We start from the raw sequence: 16,275 nt of genomic DNA on the forward strand, positions 1-16,275 counted from the left end.
GAAAATGGTCATTTTAAAGCATACCAGTTTCACAAAAATACAATTAGAAATATCTGTAAATACAATAGGTGAAGGACTGCAGTAATCATTTTACTAGTGTAGTGTCTAAGACCCTTAACACGAGCTCAAAAACTAATTGTATTTTAACAAATACAACTTACAATCCATAATAATATCCTCTTAGTATTCATAACAACACAGGTCTGTGTGGATGACAATGACAAGATGCTTAGCACTGCAACTCATGCTGTACCAGAGCGAATTTATCTTCTAGGTAAACACAGGCCGCATTAGTGTACAATTGTGCAATGTGTGAAGCTGAACAGATGTACCTAGTTTGGTTTTAAGAAAAGCAAACATTTGTGACCACCTCAGGTTAAAGTGGAACTATAGTCCCATTTTGAAAAATGCACAACCAGACAAGTGTTTAATGCAGAAAAGGACAGAAAGCGTACCTTCTGCAATAAAAGCTTTTATCTGACTAATTGCTGCCCAGCTGTCAAATTTTGCTTAGCAGCGAATGCGGCAATTCCAGCTTCCCTTGCACGGGGTAGAATGAGTTTCTACGCCCCTGAGTGGGAGTCACGTTACCCCAGCGCCAACAATCAAGATGGTTGAGGGTCATAAGAATAAACGCAGACATGCAATGACACAGGGATAGCAAGTAGCGTGGGTTTAGTTACGCTTTAAAATACAGTGGGCCTGATTTATTAAAACTCTTCAAGGCTGGACAGGATACACTTTCATCAATAAACCTGGGAGATCCAGCAAGCCTGGAATGGATTGTTAGCAAATGTTTTCATTCCTGGACCATATTCATTCCAGATCACTCAGCTCCACTGATAAAAGTGCATTGTCTCCAGTCTTGGAGAGCTTTAATAAATCAGGTCCCGTGATACAACAGTTATCCCATGATATTCTTTAGATATTTGCCATATACATGTACTGTCACTAGATTTTCAACTGAGATGATCAGGAGAGATTCTCTCCAGTTACAAATATACATACCATCTGTACAGACCTACACGTAGCACCAAGCTTCCACTTGCGTATCCTAATGTATGATGTACCATACTGCTATACAATTTAGTGGATGTCTAAAGCAGAATAGTTCATAGTTTTGCAATATGAAATGCATCTTCTGTAGACACAGGAAATACCAACAGTGACAAAGAATAAAGTTTATCCCCTTTTGCTCATTTAGGACGTATCCTCCTTTGGTGTATAGGAGATACACTGTACATATTGCCCAGGGGACATGTATACCCCACACTGTGCAATGGTCTGTTGAATTCCTGCCAAGCACAGCGTACCTAGAAACAAACAAACCTATGTAAACTGTCCTGTGTGTAGAAACCCTTGCGCAAAGAACAAAAAGAAACAAGAAAAGAATTTAAGTCTTGCATGAACATAAGGATAACAAGCAAAAGCAATGTCCACAGTCAACTAAGAAGCAACAGAAGCAAGGCACTGTGAAAAGATTTTATTTAAGTTTTAACTAATTTCCTCAAAATCTTTGCAGAGGCTGGTCAGAGATATAAAATCTTTTTACTTTGCAGGTTTTATACAGATTAGAAGGGCTGCTAAATGTGCATAACCTAAAACACAAATCAAAGGTTTATGGATAAAAGGGGAAACAAAACAAATCTGGTCTGATACAAGAGGCTAACATACAAAAAATAAAAGAACAAATTAGAACCTAGTCGATGTTCATTAAATTACAGAGAAAGTATTAATTATTTGCACTGTAACTTTATGCCCTATGATTGTAACCTGATTATAACAACAATGAAGGACAGAAAGCTGAAGAAGAAACCCACAGCTTTCAAATCAGATTTCACCATTCAAATGCAATTAATGGATTTTATTGATTGCTACAGGCATCTGTTCCACATTTTCAGTCAGTCATTTCCGTACTGGCCATGCCAGCTCCTGCCAAGTAGCAATAGTATACTTGCACCCTCTGATGTATTATAGGATTTTCACGTCTTGGATTGTTATCTATTTTTAGACTAATAAACAAGGTGATCTCTTTCCTGTGAAGGATGTACACTTCATTATAGTAAGAGTCCAAAAGAAAAACCTGCCCATTGGACAGGTGATGTCTACGAAATAGTGTTATATGTGAATATCCTGGCAAACAAATAAATGTTTTAAGTACATGAATGTTTTAACAGCACAAGGATTTGGAATTTTTTACAGCAAATCTTAGTTTACACCTCCACCACAATACACAGTCAGGCTGCTGACACTTATTTCCTGGTTCAGCATTGCAGATTCTTATGTGTCCGGCCTACTTCCCTTATCTCTGTCAAATTAGCTTTAGTGATCCTGGATCAGGAAATGATACAGCAACAAGGAATTAGTAAAAACTGTGAAGTGTAAAAAAGTTTGAGATTACCAAACCAAAGATACGATTTTTTCCACATGAACAAAATTGGCTACGGTGGCTGCAATTCAGACAACTAAATGCACATAGTTATATACAAGCAAGTGAAGAACTTGAAATTGGTGCAAATTGTAACACTGTGGTTACATATGATAAAAATGAGTTGGGTGGTTGCTTGGTCTGTATTCAGTAAGAAACACCATTGTACGTTTTTTACATTAATAATAAATAAATATATTTTTAAAATGATGATTTTGATAATGATATGCCCCAATGTTCTCCCCAGCCCCATTTAGCTGGGCGCACCACCTGAAACTTTTCAATAACCACCCGGCTGTTTTTGGGTGGTTACTGATGAGTTGGGTCACAATACAGGGGCTGCCACCCACCTACAATTTCCGCAAACCAAGCTTAAAAAAATTTCTGGGTTGAGTACTGTGCCTGATTTGCCTTCTCATTGTCATACCTTCTGATCATCTCTTTTCTTTCTTTTAATAGGTCTGTAAGTATTGTTTTAATTACCTTTCCAAAAAGCTAACTATGACATTTTTAAAGCTGACCTTTAATGTAAACTCTTACTTATGTTCTTATAATAAAAATCATTCCTTACCGCATCTTCTTCATCCTCATCTTCCTCTTCTTCATAGAAATCAACCTCGTCAGGATTCATGTTTGATTCCAGGAAGTCTGTCTCATCATCTCGGGCACCAACAAAAAATCTGGGTGTCGAGCTGTTGCCCTCGCAGGGTGGGGTCAGGGATGACATCACAAACTACTGGGCCTAACATCACGCTCCAGAACCATCACGTAAAAATCAAAGAGAGTTTAAGAAAAAAAGGAGCCACTTCTAAGGCCTCCAGATTCAATACAAAAGGTTTTAAAAGAGCTAAAAAAACACAGGTATGGTACAGAGATTCAAAAATCTATCTACAAAATCAAGCAGCTTTATCAGAATGCTCTAAAAGCCCATACATCTTTTTAATTAACAGTCATTCAGAGTTTACGGTGATCTCATTCTAGTCCTAAAAAAAAAAAAAGTCAGAATGCAGGAACACCAGAGTGAAAGGCTTTGAATGTTAAGCTGGCACTCACTCTGTCTTCTTGAGGCAGGGACCTAGAACAAACAAAATAATTCTTATTTTAATTAGTGGTCAAAAGAAATACTCCAAAAAAAATTGCCAGTAGTGCCTATTCATCGGCATATATTCAACTTTCTTTATACAAACACAATTGAGAGGCTGACAATGACAATATAATACTATGGTGTATCCCCACCAGCAAAAGGAAATCAATCTTCATCTATATATACTATTAAAAAAGAAAACACGGATTGTTTCCAGGCTTACCAAAGACAGCATGTTCAGCCAAGAGTTTGTAAAACTGATCATCAGTAAACAGTCATTGTGCAGAGTAATGCACACAACACTCAAGGAGAACACAAAGGTGATATAAGTTCCACCTTCTCTGTAACCTATGACTTGTACAGTTCATTGCTTCTTTCCACATGAACATTGTTCATTGCTCCACCCATACAAGACAGCTGGCTCAGCATTTCACAGGAGAAAAGAACAAGCTCCAAGCAGTTACATTATAAATTCAGTGTCTAATGTTTCCTGAAAAGTTCAAGCAATGACACTTAGGAGCATCTCACCCATCCCACGGTTTTTGGCAAGTTCATTTATATAAATAGAACACACAGTTCTTCTTATTGGTAACGGTTGTTAAAAGCAAAAGATTAATTTAACATTATACAAAAATGCAAGCTTGTATCGCCTTGCCAGTTCACACAATTGAGAAAGTGTAAAAATATCCCAGGTGCCAGCCTTATCTTGGGGGAAAACAATCCAACTCAATCAATAATTAGCAGGAAATGTTTGGTTATACCAACACACATAGAATCATTCAGAACTAGGTTAGTGAAAGGTTACAAACACACAGGTACTGGTTGATTTTTGCTTGTAAACACTAGTTTAGGAGGAATGTGCTTCAGCCAGAATCTACACATTTGACAAACACCTTACAATGATAACCCAGGTGTGAAAGTCTAAAGCTGCGTACACACTGCCAATTTTTGTCGATGGAAAGGATCTTTCACGATCCTTTCCAACGACAAGGGAGTGCACGATGCATGAATGAGTGGTGTACATACAGCACCGTTCATGCTCTATGGAGAGGGGAGAGCGACGGAGCGGCACCCTGCTGCGCGCTCTCCCCTTCACTTTCATTACGATCGGCTGTCGTCCATCGTCCGTGGATCTGGCAGGTCGGTCGTCCGGACGATGGACGACACCGACTGTACACACGGCAGATTTTCGCCCGATAATTGGCCGATGCCGATTATCGGGCAATAAAAATCTGACGTGTGTACGTAGCTTAAGGCTTGTGTAGACAGGTTTTGGGTAATTCCCAGTTGTTTTGATTTGACTTGAATTTATTTGTAGATTATTTGATATATTTTTATTTGTAATATATATATTTGTATACGTGCACACACACATATACACATAAACAAAACCATGGAAGATTGTACTGAAATCATGCAATGTCATTCTGCAGATATCACATTCTGTAAAATATCACTACCTTACTTTACAACACCACAACACTTATATTGGATTATTTATTAATGGGGAAAATAGGCATTGGGCAGTGGGACCCATTACTGATTAACTGACTACTGAATACTCTGGGACACCAAACAAAACAATCAAAGCATAACATACATATATATGGTTGTTGGTGCCAGGTGGGCCGTTCTGAGTATTTCAGAAATTGCTTATCTGTTAGGATTTTGACACACAACAATCTCTACAGAGAGTTTGCAGAGAATGGTCAAATAAAGGGATAATACCTAGCGAGTGGCAGTTCTATGGGTGAAAATATTCTGTTGATGCCAGGGGTCAGAGGAAAAAGCCAAGACTGGTTTGATCTGATAGAAAGGCAACATTACCTTCAAAAACCCAAGTATGTCGAAGAACATCTGTGAATGTATAACATATCAAATTTTGATACAGCAGCATGAGACCACACCTATTGCTACTCCTGTTGGCTAAGAACAGGCTTCCAAGACTAAAATTTGCTCAAGCTCACCAAAATTGGACAAGAGGAGATTGGAAAAACATTTTCTTGTCTGATGAGTTTCAATTTTTGCTGTGACATTGAAATAGTAGGGTCAGCAACATGAATGCATGGATCCATCCAACCCTGTATAATGGTTTAGACTGGTGGTGATAAAGATGTAAGCTGTAAGGTGTAAAGGTATGGAGTGTATTTTCCTGGCATACTTTGGGTCCTTCACTATTAACTGAGCATCATCTAAAATGCTGCAGCCGACCATAATATTGTCCCTGACCATGTCCATCCCTTTATAATCAAAGTATACTCAAGTATACTTCCAGCCAGATAAGACGTCATATCGCAAAGCTTGAATCATCTCAAACTGGGCAATTAAACAAGATAATGAGATCACTGTACTCAAATTACCTCCACATTTGCCAGTTCTCAATCCAATAGAGCACCATTAGGAAGCAGCTGAATGGGAGATTTGCGCAATGGACGCACAGCTAACAAATCTATAGCAACTATGTAATGTTAGCATGTCAATATGAATTAAAATTCCTTAGAAATGTATTGAGCACCTTGTTAAATCTATGCCAAAAAGAATTACCACAGTTCCGATGGCAAAAGGGGGTCCAACCTGGTATTATTAGGGTGTATACCCACACACATACTGTGTTCTCCCAAACTTCTTTTAGTCAGGCATACTGCCCAGAACTTTTCAGTAACCACTCGGCTGTTTTTGGGTGGATACTGAAAAGCATGGTCACAATACAGGGGTAGCCAACCAAAATTTCTGGAGAGAACCCTAAAATTATACAAATATATTGATCCTACAGTATATATAATAAGTCACCTAAATTGCATTAAGACATTTGTCACCCATTTGTTTTGAACCAAACCATTTACAAAATACAAAGGATGTTTCTGGTTTAACTGAAACTTAATTGCTTCTAACCGGTTAGTCATAATATTATCACAGCAGACATAAACATTATATCAATCATCATGAAATTGCTATGAATGTTGTATAAACATCAACATTTTTTAAAGGAATAAAAAACTTCTAAAGACCTATAAAAAAAAAAAAATCTTCCAGTAATATTACAATTTCATACAAGGTGATAATTGATGGAGCTGAAATCTTCCAAACCTTAAAGTGTGTATAAAAAACAAAACTATGTTCCTAAGTCCCTGAGTCAAATTTTTAATACCATTTGTGTTCCTGCTGTGTAGATTTACCTCTTTTTGTCCTGACACTTTTGTCAACGAGTCAGAAAGTGGTGGAAAATCCAAAATTTTAGAAGGAATGGGGTAAGGCAAATTCTTTTAAGAGGCAAATGTTCTGCAACCAACAAAATGAGCATTACCTTTACTTTGCGGATATCGCCTCCTCTAAGATGGCAAGCAAAGGGAAATCCTCCCAGCAGAACAGAGAGCAAAACAAAGATTCTTATGGGCAGACAAACCATCCCTTATCTATTCAAAATTAAAAAAAAAAACAAATTGGCTATACATATAGTTCAGGTAGCTGAATGTATGAAACAGTCAGCTCTATCATAATTGCTAAAATGAGAAAACAACTGCAAACTACAGGAAATGGTATATTAGTAAATAATTCCTGCACAATCAATGTTGCTCAATCAAGTCCTAGAAGCCTACCATTAACGTTATTTTGGTCCGAGGGTAAAAATTGAAGCAATGCTCAGAAATTTTAAGTTTTATATCAGTATTTCTCAACCAGGCTTCCTCCAGAGGTTGCTAGGGGTTTCTCGAGCAATAAACAATTTGTGCCTCTTAGGTTAGAGCGACGTTCTTCCCAATGGCTAGCAATGTAAGAGGTATTCTTCCTATTGAACATCAGATGATTGCACTGCAAGGTTTAGATATAGTAATTATAGCTGAAGTTATTTCAGAGGGTTCCCTCATGTTAAACGATCAAGAAAGATTGCCTTATATTATAATACAATACAAAGCTAGCAATATGTTTCTGCCCCTTCAGCAGATAAATCATCATCTCTTTTTACCTAATGACTATGCCAAAAAAAAAATATTTATGCTGCGATTTGTTGTCATTAGTTAGTGCATGGCTGAAATCCCTATTCTGTGTTTTAAAATTGCAGACAGTTTTTTTTCCATGGTACAGGGCCATTCTACTCATAACTAATACGTGTAATAATTCAATCAAGCTTACAGTGTTTCTTTTCATTCTAAATGACCAAATGTTTTTATTTCATACTGACCAGTTATGCACCCTGGATTTTAGGAACTTTAACATTATATTGCAGATATAAAAGAGTCTGATGTTTCATTTACTTAACATAACATTAAATGTAACTACAGCTTTAAATATTCCTAAACTTACCTACTTGTTTACCCTCATTCCTGTCATTAGGACCCGGCAGTGTTTAACCCAGAACTTTTTTTTTAAGCCGGGTGGGAAGAAATCGTAGGTGGGTGGCAGCCTCTGTATTGTGACCCAGCTGTTCAGTACAACAGCCGGGTGGTTACTGAAAAGTGCTGGGTGGTGCACCCAACTAAAAGTGGCTGGGGACAAAACTTCTCTGTTCTACCTTCTACAATTCTTAAATCTTACTGATAGGATGCTCAAGAAACACAATACCATCATTTTGGACAAAACCTTAATTCTTAGATGCCCAGCCTTCTAATAGCAATTCACTTAGCTAGTAATCATAAAAATGATTAATACTCTTTTGGGTGAGCAGTTAAAAATACATTTATGTGCTGATTGCTGATAACATTGCAATCATTAACCAATGGTATTGATTACCAACAGCATAAAAATTAGCATAACAGCCTTAAGACAAGAAAAAAAAAATAAAACTCAATTAGGACAGGAGTTGTTTGCATGCTGTAGAAAGGCTGGCTGTGATTATTGCCAACCTAATTGTTATGCTACTGCCAAAGACAAAGCTAGGCAAGGTTCAGCCTAAACAAGGAGCTGTGATTTGCAATCCTGGCCATTGCCTTTAATAATACATTATACAGAGATTTAGATATACAGAGATGATACAGAACACAATACTATCTGTGTCCTCTACCTGATACAGAACAACAAAAAATGATCTAATAAAACACCATGTGAGGATATGTTTTGTATGAGTTCTTGTTCAGATTTGACACTGGTTTGAAGCTGCGCATAGATGGAATTAATCTGGCTGCATCCACATATCAAACAGGTCACAGACAATGAGTTGAATTTATTAATAAAGACTGTTTACTAAGCTCTGAACCTTTTCCTTGCAAAGTGAAAAAGATGTGTGTGTATACACAGACTGTACTGTGCAAAAGATTTAGGTAGGTGAGAAACAATGGTGCAAATTAAGATACACTAAGAATGCTTTAACAAATAGAAATAGAATGTTGATTGTTTTTTTTTTTTTAATAAAATACCAATGCAAAGTATTGAACAGAAAATACATTCAAATCAAGCTAATGTTTGGTGTGACCACCCTAAAAACGGTGTCAATTCTTCTAGGTACATGTGCACAGTATTTGAGCGAACTTGGCAGGTAGGTTGTTCAAAACATCTGGTTGGTGTACCCCAAATCTTCTGCCTCAAATCTTTCTATTTCTTTATGTAATCCCAGTCACACTTAGGCTGTGTACACATGTGCAATGGTTGTCGTTGCATCCTTTCCAAAGACAAAAGACTGCACTATGCATGAGCGAGTGCTGTACATACAGCACCATTCTGCTCTATGGAGAGGGGAGAACAACGGATCGGCACACCGCCGCTCTCTCCCCTTCATTTTTATTACGATTGTTCCTCGTTCTTGGATCCACCAGGATGGATCGATGAACAATACCTGACGCGCGCTGTACACATGCCAGCTTACCGCCCAATATCAGCTCTGAGGGATTATCGGACGAGAATCATCTGAGATGTGTAAGTAGCCTAAATGATTGTTGATATCAGGGCTCTGTGCGGGCCATACCATCACTTCCAGAACTCCTAGTTCTTCTATACACTGAATATAGTCTAGAGGACCTGCTGCCTTTTTTCAGCATCCCATTCTAATGTTTTTGTCTATGGTTGGGTCGCTTGGCCTTGTTTCCATATTAGAGATATGTTTTTTGTGGCCACAATTCTTCCATGAAGACCTCCTCTTTCCAAATGGGTCCATACAGCTAATGGATATACCTAAGTCCCACAAGCTTTTGGCTGTTAATAATATCCAGTATTGATATAGTGCCAGCATGTTACGCAGAACTTTACAAAGTCTATAGTCATGTCACTAGCTGTCCCTCAAAGGGGCTCACAGTCTAATGTCCCTACCAAAGTCATATGTCATTACCACAGTCTGAGGTCAATTTGGGGGGAAGCCAATTACCCTAACTGCAGTTTTTTGGAATTCTGAGCTAATGATTCAGCTGGACATCTTCTGATTTTGTAAGGAAGCATGTTGTGTCTTTTACCTACCGCACAATGTCTCCTTGAACTACCACTGAATCTGCGGTCCTCAACGTTGCCCCTTTCTTTTGTGCTTCTTCAAAGGAGCTTGAACCATCTTGAAAACCCTACTTTGCTTTGAAATTTTTGATGTAGTCTAATTATCTTGTGTCTTGTTGCTGTGCTCAGTCTTGTCATGGTGTATGCCATGGTGTATGACCTGTGACATAAAACTGTCTTCCACAACCTCACTTTGGAAACAGAGTTTGGCTGTTCCTCGCCAAGCTTTAGGCCCCTTTTATGGATGTTTTGTTTAAGTTAATGACTGTTATAACTTACGTATGAAAATGAAGATCATTACCACCTGTGACTGGTTAATCATACACTTGACTATAACCCTACAAAATACTTGGCTTAGTGAAAGTGTATCTAGAAGAATTTATGCTGGTTTGAAGAGTAGTCACACCAAATATTGACTTGATTTCTATTTTTCTTTTGTTAGCTAACTTTGCATATATATTCTTGATTTATTTCCCTCACATGATGAGGTATTTGGGTTTATCTCAATACCTATCATTAAAACCAAATTAAAGTGGAAATAAAAAAATGACACTTACGTTTACTTAAGTAGATCCCTCTGGAGAGGTCTTCTTTACAGTCTTGCGTTATCTTGGCTTCTTTCTTTGTCCCAAAATGGAGGAAATGCAGGATGCCGCCATATTCTTCTTTCTTCTTGTGTCTTCTGCCTACCTCACCTGATCTCACATTATGCAGGCACAGGATCAGGTGACATATGCTGCAGTATTTGTAAAAAAAGAAAAGAGTGCTGATCTCACTGCCCATGTGTGAGATCGACACCTTTCCCTTTTCAATGACTGAAAAGTCCCTTCTGCAAATGCACAACTTCGAGCATGCACAGAAGGAGAAGGAGCAGCCCGAAGCCTCCTGACATGACGTACGTATCCAAGGAGGCTCTGCATTCCCATTCAGTCCTTACCCTCTTGTGGTGAAGAAAGAGAGGAAAGAGCTTTTATCTTTTGTTTTTTTTGTTTTTTTACTTCATATAGAAGGGTCATATACCCTTCTATATAAAGTAAACTTTGTGGTAATAGGTCAGCATTAATTTTGTAAAATTAAAGCAGAACACAAGGCCCAACACCAAGGGGATGTCAATGACAGATTGGATTCACAGGAAATGTGCAAAATGAATGAAGGTACTGGAATGAGGAAGAACAGACATGGGGGAAGGGGGGGTGTTAAAACAAACATGAAATTTCACTTTTACATTGATTTTTCCAAGTAACAGGCTAAGTTTGTTTGATTCTGTACCAAGCTTCATTTTTACACTGGCAATTACAGAAATATGTATGACTGTGTTATACAGCAATGTAAAAGTCAACAAAGATGGGTTTAACTACTCCATTGCTACATCTGCCAATATTCGCCAAGGCTGCAGCTGTTCTCTTCCTTGCAAGCAAACCCATCTACCATTACAAACATCTCCTATTACCATTCTAGCCGCATAACCCAAATCTATTTTTGCCACCTCAAGCTATGTAGTCGGACTGTGGTTGGATGGTGCTGCTGTTTGTTGCTTGGAATTGTGAATCACATACATGAGTTCAGTAAACCAATTCCAATAATTAGTACTTTTGTTGTAATGTTTATATCCTCTATGTCTAGATGAGGTATATTTATAAAGCAGTGAATCGGGCAATTACCAAACAATAATTATTGACAAGTTTCCAGGTATTTTAAATGACAGTGATTAATTAACCAATAAGGAATATTTTTTGAACTTCACTGTTTTATAAATGTATTCCTATATGTCCATTGGTAAAGTACTGGTCCTTTTTTTACAAGATTACACAGTATTTATTAATATTACACAGTATTTTTTAGCATCATATGCAGCACTGTACTAAGTCCATACTCATGTCACTAGCTGTTCCTCAAATGGCTCACAATCTCATGTCCCTACCTTAGTCATATATCCTTAATACAGTCTAAGGTCAATTTTGGGAGGTAGCCAATTAACCTAACTGCATGTTTTTGGGATGTAGGAGGTAATGCAGATAGTGGCATGGCCAAGATTCGAATCTGGGACCTATTGCTGCATAGGCCAGAGTGCTAACCTCTGAGCCACAGTGCTGCCCAAGGTATGATCAGAAGCTGATAAGTAAATCACCTCTATACAATTTGCAGAACCAAAGATGCATCTTTGTTTTACACACAATAAAAAAAAAGCAACTAGGACCAATAAAAATCAAAACAAAGGTTTTCACAACAGTGTAAAGATCAGTAAAACCTTATAATATACTGAAGTATGCAGACTGAACCAGTCTTTAATGTAGATTTGTCCAAGCAATAATTCATTTGGGCTCCTTGCTTTTTTTATATACCTAGGGCGCCACTTTGTCTAAAACTATCCCTGACTGCGATGTTTCTTTACAGACATGTATATGTGGCTTTTATACCTAAATATTTCTTTCTTTTAAAAATGCACATTACTAAGACAAATGGGAGTACAGACCAATTATTTAAAACTCAAAAGCTTGAGAATGGGCTCTACTACAATAATGGGCCAAATATATAACATTTTTAGGAGAGAGTCTCAAGAAGTCAAGCAGCTTGTGATATGCTCAGCAATATGTCAGATCTTTCTTTCAACTAAATATTGTGAGATACGGCCACATGAGAGATATTTCCTCATGTGCGTCTCAGTTTTATAATTGGGTAAGACAAGCACATATTTCTATCTGTCTACTATCTAGATATTTTTTCCCTAAGATATTTTCCAAATATAGAACTATTTGCCAAACACAGCATGCGAATCAACAAATTATTCCATGAAATGAAAAAAAGGGCCAGTGGAGGACACCATAAATCCATCATACAAAACATTATATGGAAACTTTTCTGCTGTCCAAAATCACTTACAGACAAAACATACACATATGAGTCATTTGGAAAATGTGGTCATCCATTATAAGCTGCCCTATCTTCTGTATAAGTAATTGTATGAATAACATTTAAATCACATCAGTTCAACAAAGCATGGAGCAAATATTATTTAGTGTCGGTTGTCTGAATCAACAAAATGTTTAATGACCAATTTGTGTGGGATTTTTGTATGTGAAAGTCAATTCACAAAGCTTATTGCATAGGTTGTTTTCCTTTAAAGCAGCAGTCCCTAACCATTTTTGCAACACGGACCAGTGCAAAGACAAGATAATTTTTCCATATAGGGGTTGAGCATTCTCATCAGATGCAGTGTTCGCTGTAATAGTAAGAATCTGTTCCCTCTCTCCTGTCATATCATTCAACCATGCAATCAGCAATCATGAACAAAGTTACCAGGGAGAGGACAATTATCCTTCCACACGGTGAAGACTGCAACCGACAACAACAAATGGTACGGCCCACGGTCCACTGCTAAAAAAGTGAAACAATAACCCCAATTTTTTACCTAAGTTTGGGAGGAAACCCACACAAACACAAAGAGAACCTGCAAACTCCATGCAGATAGTGTCCTGGCTGAGATTCGAACCTGGAACCAGCACTGCAAAGGCTAGACTGCTAACCACTGAACCACCATGCTACCCTAAATAATGCCAAAATAAGGTGAAATGTGTCAATATTATATGAACTCCTGTCCTGCTCGGTGTGGACCAGAAAACTATAATCCCCCATTCTATCCGTGAATGAGACAGCCAATTCTAAAGACAGCAGAACTTTCTATTCTGGGAGGTGAGACAGAGGAGGAGTAACATAGTAAGGATAGGATTGGAATAGCAGTGTGCACGGAGACATACTGGGATACATAATATGGATGACGTATGCTAAATCTCGTACAAGTCAGCACCAGAATGCTGGGATCTTATAAACATCCCCATCCAATGGAAATAAATACAATTATTAATCTGGTTAGGTCTGTGCTGGTAACCTTTGTATCACAAAGATCACTTTGTGGCATGTACAGTATAGGCAAAATGTATTGTGATCTGTTAGGACTTGTATAGATCTGAAGTTTTTTTTCAAGCATTTTTGAGCAGTTTTAACACTCAAAAACACGAATAGGGATAAAGTGTCATTGTGATTTTAATCTAATAGAGGCTTTCTCTATTGGAATTTATCGCTTCTATAAACCCCTAATATTCTGCTTGTATTCTCATGACCTGAACGTTTTTGTATTTCCTGTATTACTCTCTTTATTTCCCTTTATTTTATTTGAAAACATAAAAAAAAACTTCTAATAAAAATTTACAGTAAAAACAAAACACTTGCATAAAAAGAGAGGGAATTCTCTAGAGCTGCCCCGACTCTCTGGAATGGTCTTCCTCATCCTATTCGGCTTGTTCCTACTTTCTGCTCCTTTAAAAGAGCACTCAAAACCCATCTTTTCAAACCTGCCTCCCCGTCTTCTTCTGTCTCCTAATACCCTCACTACTTACCTCCACTACACATCTCCCCTCTTATTGTGTGAGACTTCCCCCACCTCTTAGATTGTAAGCTCTTCAGGGCAGGGTCCACTCTTTTTGTGTCACTGTCTGTCATTTGCAACCCCTGTTTAATGTACAGCGCCGCGTAATATGTTGGCGCTATATAAATACTGTTTATTAATAATTATAATATTAACATTAGCACAGAAATAAAAAAGATGATGAAAAAATAGGCAAGCATTCCTACCAGATGTCCTCAATGAACCCTAAATGTGTGTTTTTTTTTTTTTAATATTAATAATAATAAAGATTCAGCACAAATCTTTTCTCAATTCCCATATTCCTCTCTCTTCTATCTACCCCTAACCCCAGCTCCACTCCCCCAAATTATTGTATACTGTATATTTATATTGTATATATACAATATATACATAGATAATATATAAATGAATATATTGTATATAATATATATATTGAATGCTCAGACCCCCTCCTATTAGATTGCATTAGATTGTTCAGCTTGCAGGTTTCTCTATTGTACAGCACTACATCATATGTTGTTGCTTCATTACTTATTTTTATAAGCATGTTTTTTTTGTTGTTTAGAAATGCATTAGTAAACAATGCAGAATTTCTTTCTTGAGCCCAGAGAATGGATTTATAATGAATTTTACCAGGAATTTATTTTTTCTGAGCTATATAACATATTCATTGGAAATAAATGGGTGAAAAGTAGGTTCTATTGACAGCTGAGCTCTATTCCTGTGCGTACAGCCAGCACATGCAATATGATAACACACATGACACAGGGATGGGGCCCTGACATTAAGCGGACCTGTCATATGCAAGTCTCCCAGGACACACAATGCATACAAGTGTCATACATTATTGGGGGGGGGTGCACACACAGCACTCTCTGCAAGCTTCATTTACAGACAAACTTAATATTATTATGACATTCAATTCATTGTACCCCTGCACAAAGGGCCCCTCCGTTTATTGTTATCATTAAAACACCGGCCAAAGCCTCAGTCACTGACCTGCCTCCTCCGCTCCGACCAGCCTAACCCAGCTGTACCAAAGACTAGAGACAGAGGCCAATAAGCTCCCGACCTCTCATATCATCGTCCAATCAGAAGCACGGACTATCATAACAAGGAAATCAGCAAGTTAGGTTGCGCTGTGCAACCAAAAGAGTCATCACTGCAACAGGGGAAGCCTGCGAGCTTAGCGGCGAGCTAGTGCTGTTGCTAAGGGGCTGTGTTATGTCACAGGACGGAAGTGACCGCTGCTGGGTTATATTTTATTCTAATAAATAAGAAGGCTGAATGCAAATCGTATGACAAGTATGGAGGGGGAAGGGGTGTTTGCATGACATGAAAGGGACACTTATTGCTGGGGATATACCGGACACTGCATAGAAAAGTATTGGCAGCAATCCACATCTCCCCCTCCATATCTCTTCTCTCACTGCACAGAGATGGGAAAAATAAGCAGATTCATTACACTTTACACATTCACACTCAGCCTAATCCACTATTACTTTGCTTTACCCAAGCCTCTATCTGGGGGTAAAAAAAAAAAAAAAAAATCAAGCCTCCATCTGGAGTAGAAAAAAACCAAGCCTCCCTCTGGGGGGTATAAAAACCAAGCCTCCATCTGGGGGGGTATAAAAACCAAGCCTCCCTCTGGGGGGTATAAAAACCAAGCCTCCATCTGGGGGGTATAAAAACCAAGCCTCCCTCTGGGGGGTATAAAAACCAAGCCTCCACCTGGGGGGGGTGCAGAAACCAAACCTCCATCTGGGGTATAAAACCCAAGCTTCCATCTGGGGAGGTACAGAAACTAAGCCTCAAAGTAAATTACTCACCTTCATGTGGAATGCAGAAGCCAAGCCTCCCTCTGCAAAGAAGACCAAACCTCCATTTGGGTAGCAGTCTTCAATTTGAATGGTTGTGTAACCAAGCCTCAAT

The 16,275-nt window shown here is 38.2% G+C and overlaps 1 protein-coding gene across 14 annotated transcripts in view; it reads right to left on the reverse strand.

The window, feature by feature from the left end:
• The window catches only part of PPIP5K1 (diphosphoinositol pentakisphosphate kinase 1), a 106,319-nt gene extending 90,841 nt beyond the window's left edge, over positions 1 to 15,478 (reverse strand). For 6 of the 14 annotated variants that reach the window (XM_072402489.1, XM_072402492.1, XM_072402497.1 and 3 more), the window contains exons 1-2: positions 15,343 to 15,477; positions 3,000 to 3,503 (exon numbers count right to left, since the gene is read on the reverse strand). In XM_072402489.1, the coding sequence (XP_072258590.1) occupies positions 3,000 to 3,155 (156 nt within the window). In that variant the 5' untranslated portion in view covers positions 3,156 to 3,503; positions 15,343 to 15,477. Of the gene's footprint in view, positions 1 to 2,999; positions 3,504 to 15,342 lie in introns of all 14 variants that reach the window. The other 8 variants (XM_072402496.1, XM_072402498.1, XM_072402495.1 and 5 more) reach the window with 3 other exon arrangements.
• Between the last annotated feature and the right edge of the window lie 797 nt (positions 15,479 to 16,275).

This window comes from Pyxicephalus adspersus, chromosome 2 (assembly GCF_032062135.1).
Source record: "Pyxicephalus adspersus chromosome 2, UCB_Pads_2.0, whole genome shotgun sequence".
NCBI lineage: Eukaryota > Metazoa > Chordata > Amphibia > Anura > Pyxicephalidae > Pyxicephalus > Pyxicephalus adspersus.